At 32.5% G+C, this 26,052-nt stretch overlaps 1 protein-coding gene across 2 annotated transcripts in view; it reads right to left on the bottom strand.

The window, feature by feature from the left end:
- LOC115878456 (protocadherin Fat 4-like) overlaps positions 1-25,735 on the bottom strand; it is a 77,793-nt gene extending 52,058 nt beyond the window's left edge. The window contains exons 1-8 of one of the 2 annotated variants that reach the window (XM_030894972.1): positions 25,474-25,735; positions 23,434-23,580; positions 19,977-20,200; positions 17,645-17,767; positions 14,170-14,313; positions 10,963-11,097; positions 6,874-6,964; positions 2,004-2,320 (exon numbers count right to left, since the gene is read on the bottom strand). In XM_030894972.1, coding sequence (XP_030750832.1) covers positions 2,004-2,320; positions 6,874-6,964; positions 10,963-11,097; positions 14,170-14,313; positions 17,645-17,767; positions 19,977-20,200; positions 23,434-23,580; positions 25,474-25,528 — 1,236 coding nt within the window. In that variant the 5' untranslated portion in view covers positions 25,529-25,735. Of the gene's footprint in view, positions 1-2,003; positions 2,321-6,873; positions 6,965-10,962; positions 11,098-14,169; positions 14,314-17,644; positions 17,768-19,976; positions 20,201-23,433; positions 23,587-25,473 lie in introns of both variants that reach the window. The other variant, XM_030894971.1, reaches the window with a different exon arrangement.
- Positions 25,736-26,052: the final 317 nt, after the last annotated feature.

The following is a 26,052-nucleotide window of genomic DNA, read 5'->3' as shown; positions in this document are numbered from 1 at the left end:
TTTTTGACACTACTACTTCTACTTTTTTCTTAATAAGATGATACATATAACTACTTACTTTTATTTTACCGGGTGTCTTTAACATATCTATCAGAGAAAGGGGGCACCAATACATATAAAAAATAGATGATACTGGCTCCTGCAGCAAATAAAATAACAAATAATATAACCGAAAATTATAAATAACAAAATATAAATACCTATACGGAACAAAGGAATTTGTTCCCTATCCATATTCATAAGTCAATAAAATGGAGAGATTAGAAAAAAAGGTAAATCACCAAAAGAAAAATTAACAAACATGACGAATTGACGAATTGTCATGATGTTGTCATCTTGGTTGTCATGATGACGAAAACGAAAGGCGATTGTTCTAATAATTTCTATTTAGAAATTGCGTTTTATATGGTTGCTTCTTTCTCTCTTGTTATATTAGAAGGAGATAGTGGGCTCAATAGACGCAATGCGCAGATCAACATAAATAGAACGAAATTTTGCGTTCTGAGTTGCGCTACGGGAACGTTGTCCCTCTCTTTGCTATTTAATTTGCCAGTCTCTTTTTATTTGTTTGTCTATGCTACCTACTTAACATTTGACAATTTTTGACAACGTTTTTTGACAACATTTGACAACGTCAACATTAATAAAAAGAAAAGATAAGAGAGAAAAACCTCAAATCATCCACGCCTCGTATCGGGATGTTGTGAGTGTCACGTTTGCATAGCAACCTTTGAATAAGAAGACTAAGTAAGGAGTATATCAAAAATCTTAGGTACACCGCGATGGGCCTCAAATATGGCCGACTTAAATTCCGGTTTATCAGTGTCGTTCTAATTTTATTTAAAAAATGTAAAACTATGATGTAGGGTAGACGTGGGGTGGACTCAATAATTTGTTGTTTTATTTTACGTTGTGAATAAATGTTGGTAGTTATTAAAATTGTTATAAAAATATATAATTCTAATAAAAATACATAAGTTATAATAAGTATTTATTAACACAAACATCCGATACGCTACTAAAGCAGGTAAGTCAAATTAACAATAAGACAAGTAATAAATAAAAGCTAAAATGCAAGAAAAATATATAATTTAGTTAATTTAAGTGAATTTCACAAATGATCGGTTTACTACACGTATGCATATTATATAGTCACTTACTAGCGAAAAGTTGTTCCATTATTTCACTCAATTTTTGCCGAGATCTACCGCACGCTACACAACCAACTATTTTAGAGTCTTTTTCGATAAATCGCGATAGTGTCACTGTTAATTTAAGTTCTGCCACAATTTCCATCTAGATTTACCACCTTTATACAACTATCAGTAGTAGAATAAATAATAAATAACATAAAATAAGCTCCATAAAGACTGACAAATCCACAAAATTTCAAATCAAATTCAAATGTGTCAAATGAATCGTCAAACAGAACTGTCAAGGATCCCCACCCTAGAGAGCTTTTATGGTGCCTTTTCCGCCCACCATGCATGAATACATGGATAGCATAATGCTTCTTCCTTAGTCTTCTTATTCAAAGATAGCAACAAATGTAAAGTAAATGCAAAGTGTGATTTATGATAATTCATTGTTATCAGCTGTTATATTTCACACTATTACAAATATGGGCACCATATTCCTTCAGCTAGGAAGTAGAATATTGATTTATTATTAAGTGGTCGTGGACAAAATAATAAAATAAGCTCAGTAAAGACTGACAAACCCACAAAATTTGAAATCAAATTCAAATGTGTCAAATAAATCGATAAAACAGAATTTTTAAGGATTCCCTCCCTAGGGCCCTTCGTCCGTCTACCTTGCATGAACACATGGATAGCATTATACTCCCTATGTTTTCCGCGACACACCAGCCACATGCACTAAGCTAGTTCTTGTGCACATGTAGTCCGTGAAGTTCCAGCCCCCGAATTCCAGCTCCAGCGTGGATGCGTTTCGTGTACTCTCAATGTATTTAAACACGCGCCAACATTAGTGTTGTAACTCACCGTATCAATATCGGTTATCGTTATAGTAGCATCAAGTGTATCAGCAAAATTTTCGTAGATCCAGATATGGTACGATTTATCATCTTTATTGGTGTAGTCGACGATGTTTTTGGTGTTATTGACCAGCGACATGACCAAAGGGCTGTTATCGTCCAAGTCTTCTAAGTAAAGCGTGACTGTTATCGAATTGTTGTATGGGGGATCGTCTACTTTTTGAGCTCGTACGCGGAACTGATAGGTGATGAGGTCATCTGCATCTCGATCGATGGGTTTAATAAGTAATTGACCAGTGGCTTTGTTAATACTGATATAAGGATCTGAAACAAAAATGAATTGGCTAACCTTTCCAGCCGTTAATATAGACATTTACATGAGTCCGTTAAATCTACTTTTGCATGTGAGAAGTTTGAAACATTCGAAACGAATGATGTACAATATTTTATCTCATACTATTGTTTGCTGCCTGTCTCATGCTGCCTATGTTTTTATATACCGGGTGCGTCTTACGTCTCATCTAAAAAAATCGAGATTTTGTATGTTAGTATATGACATAAATTAGGATTGACTGACGTATTCAATTGTTTCACCGGAAATAACTACAATTTTTGATTTTTAAATAGCACCCTCGGTATATTTTTACTTTCTACGATATAAAATGATACTCTGAATAGAATGACATATCATAATATGTCAACTTTTGACATTTTGCTTAAAAAATCGTATTTTAAATTTCAATTTAGAATACCATGACTGTGTTAAAAACAAGCCAAAACACTAATCTTTAATTAAGGAGCCTTGGAAAAAAAAATAAATTTGATCGTATTTTTTAACATATCTCAAATTTTTCAAATGAAACAAGGGTGGCACATCAGCGTATTTGATAAAAAACATTTTTTTTTTTGAATAATTTGGTCCCACACACTTGGTAATTTGAGTGAAATTGTCGTTATGAACCGCATATTACAATTTCAAATAAACTATATGCGAAAATTGCAAAAGTTGACATAATATTATATGTCATTCTGTTCAGATTCAGAGTGTCATTTTATATCGAATAAAGTAAAAAAATAGGGAAGGTGCCATTTAAAAATTAAGAGTTGTAGTCACTCCCGGTGAAACAGGAAGTTAATACAACAATTTAATACGTCAATCAATACTAATTTAAGTCTCATACTATATACAAAGTTATAGCGGTGAACCCCTGGGTGAACCACTTTTAAGACGCACCCGGTATAGAATGTATTAATCTCATAAGCTTATAATATATTTTGGATATTATTGTAATTGTTGGAAACATTGTCAGTACTAAAATAAAATTTGAATTTGGTACGGAATGCTTTGGGATATCCTTTGGGATGTACAGCTCTCTATATTTATCGCTATGTACAGGGTGGTCGAAATTAGTCTGTTTTAACAGGGAAAACCTATTTTCTGACTAGATAGAGCAAAACCGACGTAGATGTCATGGGCTCGATTTCTGAGACACGTTTAATGGCATAAATCGCCTGTTCATATTTTCACTGCCAACTGAGATACGGGGCTTTTTTGATTTTTTTACCATTTTGAAAATTTCCCATAACTTTTTTAATTCGCGGAATAATAAAATTCTGTAAAGACATTCTTAAGGCACTTTTTTAAGCACAATCCAGTGGCGTAGTCAGTCTTTTTCTATACTTGCTCTTTTTGTCAGAAATAATAAAAAATATAATTATTTAAATGAAAATCATCGTTGGCTATGAACTTAAAAAAATGCTGATGTTTAACCCTTTGCAACGATATAAAGTTATGTGTATCTATTTTTAAGAATGAGAGAAATATGAGGGTTTTATTCTTTATATCGAAGCGGGCCTTAATTTTGTGTTGACCTAGTTGCCTAATCATTTTTTATAGCAATTTCATATTTTATATTATTATTTATCTGCAAAATTAAAGACTTTTGAAAACATAAATCAACATTCTATATTAGTTTTACCAATTACAATTAAAACGCCCGCCATTAAATGGAGAATTTAGAGAGAATCGGATTGGAACAAGGAACCTCATATCTTGGCTTACTAGGTCCTGTGAATTAACTTCTTTCTAATTTTTTATGGGGAAAATTAAAAAAACCTTATTTATAAGAGAAGAACCATTGGGACGAGAGAAGAATTGCCGAAGGCTACTAGGCAAGCTTTTGGACTTACACCAGTTCGCCTAATAAATCGCTGTAACTCTGCGCAAAAGATGTTTATTACGTATTCACCAAGGAGGTGCTTTTCAACAGTTTAAACATCTTAGGTGATTTTTTTTTAGAAAACTATATTCGCCTCTTAAAAAATACGTTTTTTAGCTGTGTTCTTTGTTTATTGTATCGATTTCAATTGTAATTACTAAAACTAATATAGAATGTTAATTTACCTTTTCAAAAAACTCTAATTATGCAGATAAATAATAATATAGAATATTAAATTGCGATAAAAAATAATTAGACAACTAGGTCAACACAAAATCAAGGCACACTTCGATACAAAGATAAAAAACCTAATATTTCTCTCATTCTTAGAAATAGATACAAATAACTTTATATCGTTCGAAATGGTTAAACGTCAACATTTTTTTAAGTTCATAGCCAACTATGATTTCCATTTAAAAATTATATTTTTTATTATTTCTGACAAAACGAGCAAGCATAGAATAAAACTCACTACGCCACTGGATTGTGCTTAAAAAAGTGCCTTGAGAACGTCTTTACAGAATTTTATTATTTCGCGAAATAAAAAAGTTATGGGCAATTTTCAAAATGGTAAAAAAATCAAAAAGACCCCGTATCTCAGTAGGCAATGAAAATTTCAACAGGCGGTTTATGCCATTAAACATGTCTCAGAAATCGAGCCCATGACATCTACGTCGGTTTTGCTCTATCTAGTCAGGAAATAGGTTTACCCTGTTAAAACAGACCAATTTCGACCACCCTGTACATCAATAAATAAATAAATAACCCTATAATAACGCTTAGAATAATCTTTATAATGGACTAGTTTTTTCCAATATGTAATAAGTAAAATAAGCTATAAAACAAATAAATTAATTAATTACTAAAATATTAGTTATTAAATTAAAAATATAATTTAAAACTCTTTAAAAAATGATATAATAAGTATATTGTTTGTCAATTTTAAGTTAAGATTCATCTCATAAATCCATCACAATCTGGCAGCGCTGTCGCCATCGCTTTTCACTCAAAGTTGATCACGTGCATCAGAAATTGTTTCGCGATTACCATAGGGGGGCACTTGTGTATGAACAACTTCTCTACGTTTTGAATAATGCTACTTAAAAATAATGAATGGAACTACGATTTGCGACCTTGTAGTTGTAGGACGCAAATATACTGGTGGATGATGATGGGAATATAGTAATGGAGGCTGACATCAAAGCTTAAGACATGGAAAACATATATCGAAACGCTGTTCTAAAAACTAAACGACATCAGCGATACACAGTTCGGTTTCCGCAATGGAGTTAGCATGAGAGAAGCATTATTTAGTATAAACGTGTTGACTCAGCGCTGTTTGGATGTTAACAAGGATGTGTACGCCTGCTTTGTGGACTATGAGAAAGCATTTGACAGAGTCCGTCATGAACAACTTATCAAAATTCTGAGAGAAAGGCAAATAGATACCACAGATGCCAGAATTATTGAAAACCTATATTACGACCAATCAGCAAACATCAAGATAGACAATAAATACACGGAAAACAGCAACATCAAATGTGGTGTACGACAGGGATGTATACTTTCCCCGCTATTGTTTAAGATGTACTCGGAAGTCATCATGAGGGAGGCATTACACAATTAAGCAGCTGGAGTAGTAGTAAACGGTAGATACGCAAATGATACCGTACTGCTAGCAGAAAGTATACAGGACCTGCAACGAATGGTCTAAAAAGTGTATGAAACAAGTATCCATTATGGTTTGAATATGAACCTTAATAAAACAAAATTCATGATATTTACCAAAACACCAAATCAAAATACTCAACTGATCGTAAACCATCAGATAATAGAGCGAGTCTATAAATATAAATATCAAGGAACCCTGATCAACGACAACAATGATTACTCATCAGAATTAAAAACGAGAATTGAAATAGTACGTAACACCTTTATTAAAATGAAGCAATTCTTTTGTTGCAAAACTTTAAGTAACCACCTTAAAATACGAATGCTAAGATGCTACATATTTACAATAATGCTCTATGGTATAGAAGCTGCCACTCTAACAAAACAAATGCTTAAAAAGATATATGCCTTCGAGATGTGGCTTTACAGAAGTCCCAAGAGGTGAAAATCAGAAAACTCCAATATATGGGCCACGTAATGAGAGGTACAAGATACAAGCTTCTACAACTAATTATCCAGGGTAAAATAATAGGGAAGAGAAGCATAGGAAGAAGACGGATGTCGTGGCTTCGGGGAATCAACATCTCAGAGAATGGTTCAACTGTACATCAAACGACCTGTTCAGGGCAGCAGTCAACAAAATAAAATTAGTCATGATGGTCGCCAACCTTCGCAAGAAGTCGGCCCCTTAAGAAGAAAGAAGTTGTAGGAACGTGGTATCAGAAAAATAAAGAGAAATTTCACGTCTAAAGGACAGGCAACAGTTTTTTTACCCAAATTTTTCAGATATCATCAAAACTAGATTTATCACATGTAGTTTCATGTAATATTTTTATGATTTTTTATCCATTTTTCAAGTACACTAGTTTTTGGGTAAGTTTTTTGCGAAATGCGTAGCAGTTTTTCTTTGTTTGCCAAAATTCGAAAAAATGGATAAAATGCATCTAGATTGTCTGTTCCTCAAATCGTGAATAAATAACAACTCACCTTCTTCTTCTTTAGAATCTACTGGTTCGACAAAGTAAAGTATGTCACGATTTCGACCCTTGTCACCATCAACAGCTTTTATACTAAAGTTCTAAAACATAACATTGTTAAAAATATAAACAAGAAATATATATTTAAATAATATTTTATTCATACAGGGTGAGTCTTAAATAAACTAGTGCTAATATTTTTAGGACTAATAGATCTCGATAAAAGAAACATATTATCTCCTTACCGTTTTTAAAATTAGTCCAAAATAACCGAGTAATTTTATTTTGAAAATGAAAAAAAAAATAATTTTTTGGTTAAACTTTGAGACAACTGGTGGATTTACTATTATATATATTTATATATATTTATGATATATATATATATATATATATATATATATATATATATATATATATATATATATATATATATATATATATATATATATATATATATATATATATATATATATATATATATATATATATATATATATATATATATATATATATATATATATATATATATATATATATATATATATATATATATATATATATATATATATATATATATATATATATATATATATATATATTTTTTTATATATATTTTTTTATATTTAATAATATTAATATTTTTTTCCAAACCAAATTTTCATTTTTTTTGCTAAAAAACCGTCATAGGCTTGTTTCTGGGGTTGAAATATAGTACTACCCCTAAAAATATATGCACCTATTTAATAATCACCCTGTAGTAGAGGAGCCCAAGTTGTTAAATGGAAATTTACTTGAGCGTTGTGTGGACCTATTGTATTGTGAAGATTAGAAAATAGAAAAAATGGTTATATGATGTATGCTCTTTTACTTGTGGGAGAGCGTTTATAGGGTGTCAGGTTTTAGGGGTATATGTGGGGAGGCAATGTGCACAATTTAAAATTATTTTGAAATATACAGAGTGTTTCAGAAGTAAGATCCATACCATAGTTATATTTTTTCTTATGAAACACACCCCGTATTTTATTTTATATTTCGATCCGTGGACATAAAATAAAGCATTTATTATTAGGGTTAAATATACTTATAAGCATCGGTTTTTGAGATACTTAAAAATATTTAAACATGCATGCTATAATAAAAAAATTGTCAACACCCTGTACATTGTTTTTCAGAAGACTTTTAAGCCAGAGAAATAAACTTTACCGAAAAATTTGATTGCTTCGTTTAATATATACAGGGGTATTAAAAATTGCTGGTTTATTTTAAACATTTATTTTATATAAAACCTTCGTTATTTCAAATACAACACAGTATTTTTTAAAAATAAATCGAAGCAGATTCAAATGCTCTTTCAAACTATATTAGGGTCTCTTATACCTCTCTAGCTCAAATTTTGAATAAAGAGCATTTTTTCAATAAAATGGCAACCAAGAGGGCTGATATCGTCATGGCAAGTTTCTAGTGACAGTTATTACCTATTTTCAAAACGGAAATTAGTTTATGGACTTTATTTATACTTATATAGCAGTTTAGTTTTATTTAAATTACCTACAATAGTTTAATAAATATTATTTATTAAATATGTACAAGAAAGACGAAGAAGTAGTTCTTTTATATATTTTACGACGATTTGTAGATATATGGATTTTCTATAAAACATCCAATTACGGCAAATTCATTTTCTTCACTTCCATCGACATATTTCTACCTAACATGTTTTTTATAAATCACATTACCAGCTCTGCGAAATAGGACAAGTAGTTTTTCAAAGGAACGCTTATGAAAAAAATTCCTATTTGCATATCTTTGAGCATAAGCCCTTGGTTAAAAAGCAATTTTCATCACATCACTAGTAACATAATATCCATCACTAGTAACAAATCATCCATTCGTTCCGCCAGCAGATACTGCTTTATTTTTCTTGATAAAATAATTAATACTTACTTATTAAACTATTGTGGGTAAATTTAAGAAAACTGTTATAAATCTAAATAATAATGTCCATAAACTAATGTCGATTTTAAAAATAGTTACTATCACTAGAAAATTGCCGTGACCGTTTTATTTAAAAATTGCTTTTTATTCAAAATCTGATCTAGATAGGTATAGGAAAACCTAATATAATTTGAAAGAACATTTAAATCTGCTTCGATTTATTTTAAAAAATACAGTGTGTTGCATTTGGAATAAAGTTTTCATGTAAAATAAATATTTAAAATAGATCAGCAATTTTTGGTACCCCTGTATAAATTTAAGGAAGCAATAACATTTTTAACTAAAGTTTGTTTCTCTAGCTTTAAGCTCAGTAAAAGAATTAATTCTGAAAAGTAATGTACAGGGCGTTGATAATCTATTCTATTGTAGCATGCATATTTAAATATCTCAAAAAACAAAATAAATGCCTTATTTTGTGTCCAAGGATCCAAATATGAAATAAAATACGGGGTGTTCCATAAGATGAAATATAACTTTGGTGTGGATCTTAGTTCTGAAATACCCTGTATAGTTCAAAATAATTTTAAATTGTGCACATTGCCTCACCACATGTGCCCATAAAATATTTGTTCCTACATCTTTCCGTTTTCGCATAACAAACCGAGGCGAATGAGGTGCGCCACCCTGTATTATTTTATATTTTTATAATTAGAAAATTCCACACCTGTAATTTTTAACCAATCAAAACGTGTTTTTTGACAAATCACCATGGCAACGGATAAATTTTAGTGAAACTTTTTTCCTTGAGCCGTGACAGAATATCTTTTTGAGAGTCTGGTTTTTATTTGTTTACATGATAATTTTGATACATTTCAATTACAAAGCTTAGATGAAAGTTTGTAAACTGCTTCCATACGCTTGACTTCGATTTCCTAGTATTGGCGGGTGTCAACTGCTTAATCTCCTGGCGAATATTTTCTTTGTTTTCATGACCGGAGCGAAACATTTTTTTTAAGCCGTGCCGCTTAACAGCTTGAAATAGTTTTTAGGTTTGGGTCAGGGGCGGGAAAGTGAAATAGCAAAAGCGGTTCCACCGTTTCCACGGAAATCTCAAATAAAATAGTTCCAGCCCTAGCCACTAGGTGGTAGTGCAATTAATTTTTAGGTTAAGAAGTTGCTACTAGTTATTGTCAGATGGCGTTAAATCAGAATTTTTTTGTAGTTTCCATAGTTTCCAACGGCCATTGTCATATTATTGTCAAATTCTCAAAAAATATTGTCATTGTCATAGCGCCAATCATAATATTATCAAATAAATGATTATCAAAATGTTTTTCGAACTTTCGAACTATAATTTGTTATATGTGTTTTAATTAGACAATTCCATTTGTTTGTGGCCCTAAAAATATAATGTAAGTCTTTTATTTTTACCATTATCATTTAAGTACCTAATTACTATATTTACTCCATTTACAAAACTTTGGGCGTATGCGTTGGTCTTGTTTTATTATAATAAACGATGTTTAAATATTTGACTTTAATTAATAAATAATATTTCACATGTTTGGCTTTAATTTTATTTAATAATTGTATAAATTATACTGTTAAATCTTATTTTTTTACACATCACAACGATACTTGTTATTAGTATTGTTCAATTTGTGTAAAAAATAAGATGTAATAGTCAAATTTAATTATTTTAGAGTAAAATTCAATAAATACGCTGATTTAAAAAGCCCGCGCTTCGATCCATTTAAAACAAGCCCTACTCAATAGATGGCGCCACATCTGTAGGACCATTTTCCAGTATGGAGTCCATTCTTTTTCTAGCTAGGTATATTCTTTGGTTTGGGTGTCACTTAGTTGTCATAGTAAGTAAATAATCAATTCGACCAAAAATCGAAAAATACATTTTAATTATTTGATTTTCAAACACAATTTGGTGTGGAATTTTCTTACCGAACACCACACGAGGTCAAATTAAATCCGGACATTTTTTCTCGCTCACGAATATTCTTAGAAAATTATCTCTCGTCTTCGACTCGGGATAATTTTTATTAAATATTCATGAGCTCGAAAAAATTTCCTGAAATAATTTGACCTCTAGTGGTATTACTAGTGAAAATATAATAAGAAATATTGACTAAATATAACATGAACTTACATCGTATTCGGTCTTTTCCACAATCTGTTTCGCTGTGAAATAATCTGTGAATTCTGGTGGTTTATTGTTCACATCTTCAACATTAATGATACAGGTGACGTTTTCATTTGGTAATGTCGAATGACCTGCACCATCCTGCAATTAATTCATGTTAATCTCTAGTAGGCCAGTAAACGAGGGTTTTAGGGTCCGAATTCTGAACAACTGCACCGATTGACGTGAAATTGTAACAGTCAATAGAAATATATGTAAGAAACAAAAGTTACATAATAGCGATGTGTGCTTTCACCCTGGGGGTGAGTACCACCCCTTCTCGGGGGTGAAAAATAAGTAACCCATTTTAACTACAAAAATCAACAAAGGGATGAATTCTAAGGAAAAAATGTTCAAAAACATTTTTTCAGAAAATTAATATTTTCCTAGTTATTTAAGATTGAAAATGTTGATTTTTCATCTAAAAGCTGCATATTTTTGCCAATTTTTATAAATAACAAACCTTGTGTTTATCGCAAGAAACTTTGCGTTTTATCGCAAAACTGAAGCTTTTGGAATAACTAAACGATCCATTTATTGTTGATTACCGTAGGTGTAGTAATATCCGAGTTATCATTATGTAAACCTGATTTTATATAAATTAATTTGTAGCTCAAGTAATTTCCTACAAATAGATAGTTTTTATTTTTATGATTTTAGTCATAGATTTTGTTTTTAATTTTTTTCGGAAAAAATGACGTGACCATTTTATATTTATCATAACTCCGCGAAATTTTGAGCTACGAACTTGAAAAGACCTTTAAAAAAAAGACATTTAAAAGGTCTTTTCAAGCACTTTAAAAACGGTCATATTCATTTTCAAAAAATGTGTTCTTTCACCAATATTTTACGGTTGCAATTTAGTTTTCGAAAAATAAAGAATCAAGTTTACAGAGTGATAACTCGGCTATTACTACACCTATGGTAAACAACAAAAAACGAATCGATTTGTTATTCCAAAGGCTTCATTTTTGCTTTATATAAGTTTTGCGATAAAACGCAAGATTTTCGAGTTATTTGTAAAAAATTGCAGAAAAATATACAGTTTTTAGATGAAAAACCAAGATTTTCAATCCTAAATAACTCGGAAAATATTAATTTTCTGAAAAAATGTTATAGTTATATTTTTTGGTTAGAATTTATCCCTTTATTGATTTTTATAACTAAAATGGGTGATCTATTTTTCACCCCGAGAAGGGGTGGCACTCACCCCCAGGGTGAAAGCACACATCGCTACTATGGAACTTTTGTTTCTTACATGTATATCTCTATTCACTCTTAAAATTTCACGTCAATCGGTGCGGGTGTCAAGAATTCAGAGGTAATACCCTATTTTTATCCTCGCTTACTGGCCTATAGTGTAAGTCTGTTATTACTTAAGAAACTTTATTTTTTAGACTTTAATTACACTTTCTATCCTGATTTCATTGGGAATTTATTATACAGGGTGATTCAGGCTTCCGAGAAAGTTCTATATATTAGGTTTTTGGTTTTTAAATTTTATTTCATTTTTTTAACATAATATGGGGACAATGGTAACTAGAGATGAGCAAAAAATTGCAAACTGCGATTCAATCGCACCGATTTTAAAATCGCAATCGCAGTCTGCGATTGGCTCGCGTAGGAAACTGCGACTGCGATTTCACCTATTTGCCGAGTTTCAATTTAGGCAATCCGTATTACCCTTATAACCTATTATAGCTACGATTTGCAACTTTGTTGCGATGTGCGATTTTGTTGCGACTTGCAATTTTGCTGTAATTGTGATTTTGTAAACGTGGACCGTGATTTCTATCTGCGAATTTGAATTTTTAGCAGTTGCGATTTGTGATATTGTTGCGAGTATAATTTTGTCGTCTATTGAAACATTTTATTCTTTCTTCTAAACTGCGCTTGAATTTTCTCTCTGGTATTATTATTTTATAGAGAAGGTATTATTTTCAAAAGCTACGATCAAAATATACAAGGTGTTTCTCAAGAATGGTTCACCCCTATAACTTTCTTATTTCTTCTGATAATAAACGAGATTTGGTATCTTGGTATATGACATGAATTAGGATAGATTGAGTTATCCAATTATTGTTTTGGGCCACTGCCTGTTTCACAGGAAATGACTACAACTGTTGATTTTTAAATGGCAACCTCTGTACTTTTTTACTTTATTTGATAGAAAATGACACTCTGAATAGAATGGCATATCATATGGCAACTTTTCACATTTTTGCTTAAAAAGTCGTATTTTAAATTACAATCTAGATTGTCATAACTAATAAACACTAATTTTTAATCAAGATGTCCTGGAAAAATAGATTCGATGGTTTTTAGTTTTTCGCGTCTAGTCCCGGCCTGTATAACTTTTTGAAATAAGTTTTAATTTGATTTAAAGTACAATAGTTAATTTAACTACATATTAGGCTATACCGGGTAAATTCCAATTTAGGTAGCTTTTATTGTAATTTAAAAATTGTTCTTTATTTCTGGAAAATGTTAAAAACCATACATTTTAGTCATATACTTCTCTTATAAAACTCACCTTTATTTTTATCCCAGAATTTGAAAATCAATTAATATATAGGCTGTTTCATTACAAAAAACACAACTTTGATATATAACTTTTTTTGGGGACACCCTGTAGAACTCTCTATATTTTTAAAAAGTGCTCTGAGGTAACTATGTAGGTTACCTCAGAGCACTTTTTAAAAATATAGAGAGTTGCTCACAAAATTTCATTTCAATACAAACTGTCGTTCTCCTTGGAGCCTCCGCGGCGTATGAGAGACGCCACCCTGTATATGTTAAAAATGATAATTACAAAAAATGCATATACTGTGTTTCTCTTTGGGACAGCCGAGTTATAGGTAATCACATTCTTAATGAGACTGTCTTTTTCTAAAGCCTGTCATTTTCGACATATGACACAAATATATGTTTTCAAATATTATTATTTTATATATGACTTCATAAAAAGGACCATTTTTATGTTTTAAAAATAATCGCCTTTAGCTGCTTATCAGTTCTATCATTCATATAGTTTTTCCGAAGTCAATTGTAATAGATTCGGACTCTTAATTTCGTCACTGTCTTTGGCGTCGTCTGGACAAGTGAATTAAGTATCCTAGTGTTTCCAATTGACTTCGGAAATACTATAGAAATATTTATTATTTCGGTGCTTACTTTAGCCTGGACACTAAACGAGTAGAAAATTTTCGTGTCATAATCCAGTTGCCTTAGTGTGGTGATATAAACGGTGGTAGTATAATTCTCTGGCGAATCTAAACTTGTATCGATGTAGAAATTGAACAACTTATCTTCCTGTTCCTAAAAAAATACATAGACACTTTTATATTAGACAGGGTGCTAATTATTTAAATACACTTCTTTATTCGGTTTATTATTGTATAAGAATTTCAGAGATTATACAGATTCTACAGATAAAAATAAAACAAAAAGTTCCTATGAACATATGCCCTAAAATGCTTTCCGAAGAAGTTACAGCCCTCGAATGGTTTAATAAAATAATATATTTTGTTTATTTTTAAGATTTTTTGGTAAACCGTTTTTCCAGAAATTTGGTACTCTTTCCCAAATTTTAATGCCAAAGCGAATGGCGGTTGTGAAAAATTCCGTAACTTTCCATTAGAGTAGAGAGTACTACTGGTGGTATTTTTTTATCCTTCAACAAATGAAATAAAAAGGTAGAACTTTTTTAACAGGTGCTCTTCGTTTTAGTTCGAAAAGGTGAACGGTTTGCAAGATATTCGTGTTAAAAGATTACGATTCATCGATTTTAGTTTTAGTGAAATGATAAAATATAAAAAAAATTAAATAAATTAATCTCTTAATTTCGCTAATGCTATAAAATCGATGCATCGGAACCTTTCCAAGCGAATATAGTAGTACTCTCTACCCTAATGGAAAGTAGGCTTTCAAAAAAAAAACGTTTTTATAACCAATTAAAGCTGGATATGTAAAAAGTTGATGAAAATAGAGTTAAAAATAAAAGAAATATAACAATTTAAATTTAACGAAAAAATGTTCCTTTGCGTTTGGACAAGAGGAAAAACATTTTTATTATTGACATATTGAGAAAAAATCATTCTTCATAAAAAGTTTTGCTTGTTCTAAAATGGTTAACCCCGTTTATACGTTTCCAAATTTCCATACCGTTTTAGAGAAAATTAAAAAAATATGGAAATATGGATTTTTTTCTAAGTCTTAGAAATTAAAAGGCGTTTCTATGGTAATATAATTTCGATTTCATTCTTTGATAGGTTGCTATTGTAGTCTAAGAGCTAGCAACGTATTCGAGAAAGTATTTTAAGACGTTTGGCTCTTTGATATATCTTTTACTATGCTCTCTGGAACAGCATGCTGGCCGTCTGGCTGCCGATCCCCGTTGCGCTCACTACTGCGCATCGGAAGAAGATTCTATTTTTTTAAATTTAGTCCTATAAATTCTAGTATTGAATATAAATCGAACATGTCTCCATAGCGCAGTGCATAGAGTTTCAGACCATGAACCGAGGATTCAGAGTTCGAATCCGGGTCAGGGGTAAGACTTTTTTCTACGACTAGCCTAGAAAACGCAGTGTGACACACGGAAAACTCGATCTGAATTTGGCGTTTTGCACACTGTTGTGTGCTAAGGATTTAGTGCACGACATGTGTCATTTTGCACACGACAAGTGCCAATTTTAACATTTTTAACCTCCAATCTTTAGCTGAAACGCCAAACGCAACGCAGCCGTTAGAAAAGTGTTATCATTACATCGCAAATTATTTCACAAAACTGGCAAAAACTGAGTGAGTCTGCTGCTAATTTATAGTCGTAGAAACAATAGCGTAAAAAACTCGTTCGAAAACTTCTTTGTACACTCGTTCGACTTGTGGCTCTTGCCTGCGGCTCGAGCCAACAAACTGTCAAACTCGTGTGCAAAACGTCGTTTTCAAAACTCGTTGTTTAATACACTATTTTATTTTATTTTCGTTTGTATTCTGATAGTAAAGTATTAAATAATTCTGGTGATTCAAAAAAAAAACAAATATTTAATACTTTACTATCAGAATATAAACGAAAATAAAATAAAAAAGTGTTTGCTCGGGATTCGAACTCTGAGCCCTCGGTTCGTGGTCTGAAACTCTACGCACTGCGCTATGGAAACATGCTCGATTTATATTCAATACTAATTTAAAGGACTAATAAAAATATTGGATCTTCTTTCAATGCGCAGTAGGGAACGCAACGTTTACCGGCAGCCAGACGGGCCGCATGCTGTTCTAGAGAGCATAGTAAAAGATATATCAAAGAGTCAGACGTCTTAAAATACTTGTTTTTCCTTGTTTTTGCTAGCTGTCGTACTATTGATAGAATTTTAACTAACGTCATATTTTTTGCTGATTTAAAAATAACACCCAAAGCAGATTATAAAACCTATATACCAAAAATGAAAGAATTCATATATAATAAATGGAAAGAAAGATTTGTAGCAATTGGTAGAACAAAAGGGAAAGAATATTGCACTACAGTTCAGCAGCCATACAGGACTCCATGGTTCCAACAATACAAATCCTTGACAAAGCAACAAATAACAACCATGTGTCGACTCAGATCAAACCATTGTTTATCCCCGTCACATCTCTATAAAATCAGAATTAATAGAGATAATTTGTGTCAGTGTGGAGAGGTTCCTGATGTCTTTCATTTAATAATTGCTTGTCCACATAATTATAATCACCAAAAAATCTTATATTGCTATTTCGACAATGGGATAGAGCAAAAACCGATTTCACTGCATGACATCTTTTTCAAATTCAACAAGACAGAACACATAAAACAAATCACTTTGTTTTTGAATGTTAGTAATTTAAAACTCTAAATATTTTCTAATAACAAGCCTAACATTAACTTTATAATCAAGAAAAAAAAACTAGCCGCAAATTTGAAATGTCATAATCATATTTTCTTGAAATGCATAGTAATTATTGGAATTTAGAGCTGCTTAGTGCTCGTAGAATGCATGCATAACTGAATAGTTGTAGAGCTTAAAGCAACCTGTTTAATAGCCTCAATAATTGTTAGTCGTTAAGAAAGATAAATCGGGGAAAGTTCATAAAACGTGACCACCCCAAAAAAAGAAGAAAAAAGAAAAGCAGAAAAGTACTTTGTCAGAATGGTCCTGGCAGCCTAGGCAACGCAACTCTCTCTTGAAAAGGAGAGTTTGAGAAGAAAGAAGAAGAAGAAAAAATTTAAAGATTTTATATATCTTTAAATTTTTTCTATATATGACGTTAATTAAAATTCTATCAATATCAATCTATTAAAGAATAAAATCAATAATATTTTCATGTTTTTTTAATTATTCCAAAAACAGGATGGAAATTTGGAAAAGTATAAACGGAATTAACTATTTTAGAACAAGCAAAAATGTTTATGAAGAATGCATTTTTCTCAAAATGTCAATAAAAAAGTTTTCCCTCTAGTAAAGCCAATCCGGTGACATATGTACTCTAAGTACTAATAGTAGACTTTCACTACATAATGACCAGAATATTTTAGATGGGTATTGAAGTTGAAATAATAATTTAGTTTTTATTCTTAGTTAAAAAAGAATATTATTAATAATCATACATATGAAAATATTTTGCTTACCAGTTCATTTGTCGTGTCATCTCTACTGTTGATTATCTTAAATGTGGTTTGTCCAACCCAACCGTCCGTATCTGTCAGTGTGGCATTGCAAGTTGTATTATGTATATCATAATCGAAAAGTTCCTAGATAAAAAAATCAATTATTTTCTAATAATAATAGAACAATATTATCAGTGAGATTTATGATGGTGCGCATGCATTCTATGGTGACAAATTTATATACGGGATTACAGCTTAATAATTGTATTATATGTCTGATATTTCTCTTTTAAAAGTCATAGATTGGTTGGATCATTAAACCTTTTGATAGTGCGGTACATATAATGAATGTGCTATGCATACAGGATTAGTTGTTCTGTTTCAAAAAAGTGACTTCTCTTCTGGAGGGATTCTTTAATTAAAAGCGCTGATTGAAAGGGGGAAATAGGGAAGATACGCAACCTAATAGGCGAATTCGTGACAAAGCTGATTTGATTTCTCCTTACGTCAAATTTTGCTTATCGCCTGTATCTCGCTAGTTTCTGTGTGAAGAAAGCATCAAGTTGCAAAACCCGCCGTATTTGGCCGTATAATTTTTTTTAAAATGGCCTCATTGCCTCGTTGATTGTACGAAAACGGAAAGATGTAGAAACCAAATTTTTTATGGGTATATGTAGAGTGGCAATATGCATAATTTAAAATTATTTTCAAATGTACAGGGTGTGTCAGAACTAAGATCCATACCAAAGTTATATTTTTTCTTACGGAACACCCTGTATTTGATTTAATTTTTGGATTCTTGGACATAAAATAAGGCATTTATTATATCAGATATTTAAAGATATTTAAATATGCATGCTAATAAAAAAGTTTGTCAACAACCTGTATATTACTTTTCCGAGTTAATTCTTCTGCTGACTTTGAAGCCAGAGAAATAAACTTTACTAAAAAATGTTATTGCTTCCTTAAATGTATACAGGGGTATCAAAAATTGCTGGCCTATTTTACATAAAAAACTTCGTTATTTCAAATGAAACACTATGTATTTTTTTTAAATAAGTCGAAGCAGATTTAAATGCTCTTTCAAACTATATTACGGTTTCCTATATCTATTTGGCTCAGATTTTGAATAAAAAGCGATTTATCAATAAAATGGCAATCAAGATGGCTGGTGTCGCCACGGCAATTTGCTAGTGACAGTTAGTTGCTATTTTCAAAATTGACATTACTTGATGGACTTTATTTAAATTTATAATACCGTATGATCGAGAAAAAACGGCGTCCAGTTGGCTGGGAAATGACGATCGATGACATTTCCCATATAAATTTACACTTAAAATGACAGCGATCTTCATTTCCCAGCCAACTGGACGCCATTTTTTTTCGATCATACGGTAGTTAACACGTATATTTTATTTTGTTTTTTTACATATTTTAAGATTCTTTAAAAATGTATACAGGGTGTTTCGAAAAATCTGGTCATTGATTAATCACGATCCTGCTTAAAGCGCTTGACGTAAAAAGCTGATTTTTGGAAAACAGATTGACTTTAGGGTGAAGAGGTTCGATAAGAAGGGATTTTTTGAAACTCGAACTCTAAGGGGGTGAAACTATCCCTCAAATATTACAATATTTTTTATTTAAAAAGCCGCCAAGTTTAAAAAAAAACCCTTAAACACGTATATTTTATTTTGTTTTTTTACATATTTAAAGATTTTTTATAAATTTATACAGGGTGTTTCATAAAATGTGACTATTGAGTAATCACGTTCTGCTTAAACTGCTTGACGTTTAAATCGGATTTTTGGCAAACGGATTGACTGTGGACTGTAGAGGTTCGATAATGAGGGGTTTCTCGAATCTCAAATTCCAAGAGAGTGAATACGCCCCTCAAATATTACAATATTTGTTATTTAAAAAACGGTTAGTCTTTCGGGAAAACGCTTGGACAAGCATAACTTATTTGTTATTTTTACATATTTTGAAATTTTTTAAAAAATCATACAGGGTGTTCCAAAAAGTTGGGTAATTTCTTAACAACGATTCTGCTTAAACTGCTTGACGTAAAAAGCTTATTTTTGGCAAACGGATTTTTCGAAAATCAAATTCCAACGAGATGAAACTACCCCTCAAATATTACCAAGTTATATAATAATATTGCTATATTGTTTTTTCTCATGCTGACATAAATGTGAGAAAATTTTATCCAGTTTGTAAGTTAATGGAAATTGTTGCTTTGCTTTATCATCACCATTACAAATGATTAATTCGACGCGAACGAAGTCGCTGGTACACGCTAGTATTTATATAAAATGTCTTTCCTTTTATAAGCAAATTGAAAATATATCCTTACCTTTAATGAACACATTGGGGAAGTTAGCGTTGGTTGTTCATCGTCGTAATTCAGAACGTTAATCTCAACAATATCGGTACCAATCAGCAACATAAATAATTTCTGATTATTTTCATAGTCAAATGTCTGCGTTGAATAAAATTCGTACTTGGAGTCTACCGCCTCTAAATTATACTGAAATTTGGCGTTAGTATCCAGGAATGATACACTTGGACTAGCTGTTGCTGTAAATGTGAAAATTAATCATGTAAGCCATTTTCACATTGCCAATTGTTTGAAAAGGAATTACAATAGTTTTTGAAACTAAATCATAAAAAATATTTAACTGTTGACCATCTGATCTGTTGATACACAGGGTGTCCCAGGTTGGGTGTGTATTAGAAGTTTCTAGAGAACTACAGTATCTTGATCGTAGATTTTTTGTCGACTTGACATTTAAAGTCATAAGGTACTTTTTTAAATAAAAAAAAATACGCTTTGAAAGTAAATCTTAAATAACTTAAAACTGATTTATTTTAAGAATAGGAATATGTTTAAATAATCAAAAGTAACGTATTGGAAGACATTTATACTAGTGAAATAAAAAAAGTGGGGTTTTGTTGAAAAAAATGATTTGAGATCATTTTTAATCGCTCAGTGCTATGACAGCTACGGCCAATATTATACAGGGTGGCCCATCGAAAACGTTCCGCAAGGCATAACGGCTAGGGTATTCTTTTTTTCAAAAAATCCTAAAACACGTCAATTTTGTTTGTGAGGGGGACAACTTTTGCCCCAAAAATGATTGCAAAATCTTAAACCCTCTGAGAGGGGGTGTCATCCCCCAACTTTTTTCAAATGGGAAGGGGGATCAAGTTGCGCCGCAATGAAAAGAGCTTTCTATTCTCTATATTTCCCCGCCTCGTTTTTGAAAATCGGTCGAGTCATTGAGGAAATATAAAGGATTGAAATTTGTTAAGTTTATTTAAACATTTATCAGAGTAAATGATAAGGATAAATTCTTTCGACCAATTTGAGTTTATTTCTTGTTATTTCTAAATGTTTATGCATTTTTTCACTTGTCACAAGGTTGAACGATCAGGTGCGGTAGTTGCTAGATAGCTGGTCTGTGACTTGTGCGTTGAAATTCTTCTCAATATCGTTAAACTCACCCAGAATAGAATTTTCAAAAATGCCAGCCCACATGTTCAATTTCTGAGGGTTTTGTGTGTGCACCTCGTGAAAAACCCTGGGGTTGTCTTCAGCCCAGCATAGGTTTTTTTACATATAGTTGTGTCTATTAACTACACCGTTCAAAAAGAAAGTACACTCATCCAAAAAACACACATTAAATAGGAAATTATTATCATTCGCCACTCGTTCACTCATAGTTTCACAAAATTGCATCGTCTTCGTTGAGTTCTTGTACCAACTGAATTTTGTACTGGTGGAACTTGCTTTTTTTAATATCCTTTGGACACTTGTACGATTCACGCCGGTCTTATTGGTTAATTTTCTTGTACTCAGCGTACTAACCATGGCAACTTGGCTCAATACGAATAACTCCATAGCTTCATTTACTACAGGATTTTCCCTCTGCCTCTTTTTATTCATAACAGAACCAGTTTGGCGAAATTTTGCTACTAACTCGCGAACAATTTTGCCATAAAGGTGGTTGTCAGGATGGCGTTCATTGAATATCTGCGCAACCCGATTGCCACATTCATTATTTTTAAAATAAAGTTCGATTATATCTACCTTTTCGGCAAGTGAGTATACCATAATAATTGTTAAAAAATTTAACGATATTGAGAAGAACTTCAACGCATAAGTCACAGAACAGCTATCTAGCAATTACCGCTCCTGATTGTTCAACCTTGTGGCAAGTGAAAAAATGCGTAAGGAATTTATCCTTATCATTTACTCTGATAAATGTTTAAATAAATCTTTCACATTTCAATCCTTCATATTTTCTCAATGACTCAACCGATTTTCAAAAACGAAGCCGGAAAGTCTAGAGAAAGTCCTTTTCATTGCCGTACCACTTGACCCAACTTCCCATTTGAAAAAAATTGGGGGATGACACCCCCGCTAAAAGGGTTGAGATTTTGCAATCATTTTTAGGGCAAAAGTTCTCCCCCTCACAAACAAAATTGACGTGTTTTTGAATTTTCTGAGATTTTAAGTACGGAATAAAAAATGGGGATACCTATTTAAAATAAAAGAGTTGTAGTAGTATACCTTGAAGCACCGCCATATTGAAAATATTTTTAATCGAAATATCTCGTAAACTAATGATATGCAAAAAATATTCGGTCTAGATGTAGTTTTCCAAAATCGTCTAATATAGGCTCAGCCTATACAAAACCGACTAGTAGACGAACTACACTCGGATGTGATTGTGGAAAATTCGGAAGATTCTGGAAATGGTCTCGGATCTCACACCACCAGTCCAACTCTTGACACGCACCTACAACATCCTGTTTCCGAATAGGGACGAATGGGATAAGCCGAGAAACGGTTTATTACATGCGGGAATGTACTGGACACGGACGAATCCAAAAACGAAAAAGGATCTGGCGCAGGAATTTACTGCAGCATTCCGAAGACTGAGATCTATCACAGTCTTGGAAAACACACCACAATTTTTCAAGCTGAGCTATATGCTATTGAAACCTGTGTGCAACCGCTGGTAGAACAGCAATACACCGGGAAAACAATATGCATATTTTCGAATAGTCAAGCCGCGTTGAAAGCACTTGAGGCAACGAAAAGCACGTCTATGACGATTTTTCATTGTAAGGAACTACTCAATTTATTAGGAGATAGGAACAGAGTGTCGCTAATATGGATACCGGGACATGTCGGCATAGAGGGATATGAACGTGCTGATTCCCTCGCCAAAATTGGTGCAGGTTCGCCATTCGTGGGCCCAGAACCGACACTTAGCGTTCCAAAAAATCTCGCAAGAGGCAGGCTCTGTGAATGGGTTAGGGGTGCGACGTTCCGGGACTGGAATGACAGTCCCGGAATGAAACATGCCAAGAAAATCCTAGCAGGGCCATCCAAACATAGAACAGGAGAACTCCTAAAGGCTGGTACGAATGGAGCGCTTACACTCACTGCAGTGTACTCGGGCCACTGCTGGCTGAGATCACACTTCCAGATGATCGGACTGTGGAAGACGCCGAATGCCGACTCTGTATGAAAGATGACGAAACAATGAAGCACGTTATGTGTACCTGTCTCGCTGGGGGCTGAACCAGGTTTTAGATGTTCGGCAAACCCATGCTAGACCTATCAGACCTTAGGAGACATATCACCCTCGGGCATAACGGCCTACGTTAAAAGGCTCGCGGTCGCAGTAGAAAGTCCCATGGGGCCCACTCTTAGTCAATACAAATGCTCAGCCTGGAACACCCGATATATACCATTTTGAAACTTGAGTGGTGTTATAAAAGGTAAAATAATTACTTACCATCATTAATAATAAAAAGTTGATACTTGCTGTTTTCTGAAACATTTTGGTTATTTTCCCACATATAAATAAGATATCGTTGATTATCGCCTGTTATATATGTACAATTAATAACTCTTGATCCTGCACTAATATCGTACGATTGAGCTGAAACTATAAAAAAAAAGAATTTCACTAAAAATCTATTTTTAACTGATACATACATACAGATATAATGGCATAAATTTAATTATTTTTATTTTTAAATTACTTTAAGCCTAATTAGGTTTTTTATTTTTTTTTCCAGATAAAATTACGAGATTTGGTATGTTAGTAGAGGATATACTTAAATCAGAATTAACTGGTGTTTGAAATTACTTTCGATCACTTCTTGTTGCACCGGAAAAGACTAAAATTTTTGATTATTATTTATATAGTTCTAACGGTATTTTTTATTTTGTTTCATACAAAATGATTTTCCAAATAAAATGACACATCGCATGTCAACTTTTAATTAAGACCTTAATTGTATTTCAAATCTCAATCTATAGTGTGCCATGTGCCATGACAATACATTACAGGGTCCGGCAATAGTGCGTCGGGCATCCTGTAGCTCCTAGAATAAAAAAACTTGGGTTATATTTTGTTCAATTTCTTATTTGGCGTATCTTTCTGTCCATGATTCCTTTTGCTATTTCGGTTTTCTGTTCAATTGAATTTTCTATGTAATCTTCAGCCATCGAACTTGATTGCCAAAGAGAAAATAAGTGAACTTTTTTTTTATTTCATTCAGAAAACGGATCCGAAAATTTTAGCCAGACTCACAAATTGTCATTTAAAAGTACAGTTTTTTGGTGCACGTGGTATACTGATGCTTCCAAAACCAAAGCAGGGACAGGGATAGGAGTATTTGGGCCGAAAACTGAATACTCCGAACCAATGGGCACCTACCCCAGTATCCTTCAGGCAGAAATTTGCGCTATCGAAAGATGCGTACAATTTATCTTAGATAGGAACTATCGAAAACAGGAAATTGCCATCCTATCCGATAGTCAAGCAGCACTTAACGCGATCAACTCAGTAAACATCAATTCGAAGTTGGTCAAGGAATGCCTAGAGAAGCTCAACAAATTAGGCAAAGAAAATAAAGTCCTCCTTCTCTGGGTGCCTGCTCACCAAGGGATAGAAGGCAATGAAAAAGCAAATGATCTAGCTAGAAAAGGAGCGAACACTCCACTAACTGGACCAGAACCGTTCTGTTTTCCAAACGGGAACCAACTGAAAGCGGAACTGAAGAATCTGGAAGACTCCATCCATAACTTGGAATGGGTGTCCTCCAACGGTCTAGGACACTCGAAAAAGTTCCTCAAAACTTATGAACGAGAAAAATCAAAGGTTTTCCTTGGTTAATTAAAAACAATCTTCGGATTGTCACGGGGTTTCTAACAGGACACGGTCTCCTCAACGAACACCTCAGTAGGCTGAAACTGAGAAACAACGGCGAATGCAGATTATGTGGGGAAAATGGGGAAACACCAGAACACCTTATCACTGAGTGCGCCGAGACGACGACCATTCGTGCCATGAACCTTGGTACGTCTGATGTCGAGGATGGAGAGCTGGCCTCTGTGGAGCCGTCTAAGATATTGGCTTTTCTTAAAGTCCTGAGACTGTATGATGAGTTATAACTCAAGAAAGGGGAACACACAATAGATCTATAAGGTCGCGGTGAATAACTCCCCTCCTAAACATTCTACATTCTACATTCTAAGAAGAAGTTTATTTTGGCCCAATAATGATCATAATTGAATTAGTAAAACATCTATTGATTATAAATGCATAAAAACATACATGATGATAGTCATTATTAGTAGCATATCAGATTTAGAATATAAAGCTCCCACTGGGAAAATAAGTACAAAAAAAATTAACTGCCTTCTAAACTATTATAGGTATGGATATGGATGCAACTTTTTGAAATAGAAAACTGTAGCGTAGCGCAATTATTTTAGAACCCGAACCACTTTAAACATTTTTTCTATAGTTCTGTAATTTACTTACCCGCTTGAAGTTGTAAAACTATGGGCAAAATGAGGACAAACCATGGGAATCCCATGCCTGAAACACTACAAAATTGATGTTACATCCAACTATATTACTTCCAGCAAAAAAAACACACTGCAAACTTTTATAAATCACATACACTTGTTACAAATTTTACGTTTCAATAACTCAGTTAACACTTCAACGCTTCGTAAGTTCGATAAATCTAAATAGCAAAATCATATAAAATAATATTTTTCCATGCATTAATAGGTAATCCCATCGATCTCTTATCATTTTTTTGTTAACAAAGAATTATCTCAAAAAATGTAATCTCGATGAGTATTTTGCCAATATCATTTGATAAAATTAGGCAGATAACGTTTATTTTTCGCTATGATTCGTTTATGAACTACTCCTGAGAATTTGCGCATCTAAGGCTTGAAAGATACACGCAGATCATTTACAGTATTGTTTTAGATAAGATTAGTTTGATGGAGCGAAAAGTAATCGATATTTTTTTATAAATAAGTAAACATAGACATTTTGATATAATTTGAACTATTTTTTTCTAGGATTATTAATGTATTTAGAGAC

This window comes from Sitophilus oryzae, unplaced genomic scaffold, assembly GCF_002938485.1.
Source record: "Sitophilus oryzae breed Bouriz unplaced genomic scaffold, Soryzae_2.0 scaffold_1512_pilon_pilon, whole genome shotgun sequence".
Lineage (NCBI taxonomy): Eukaryota > Metazoa > Arthropoda > Insecta > Coleoptera > Curculionidae > Sitophilus > Sitophilus oryzae.
The sequence above is the reverse complement of the archived record's forward strand: the minus strand, read 5'-3'. Positions and strand labels throughout refer to the sequence as shown.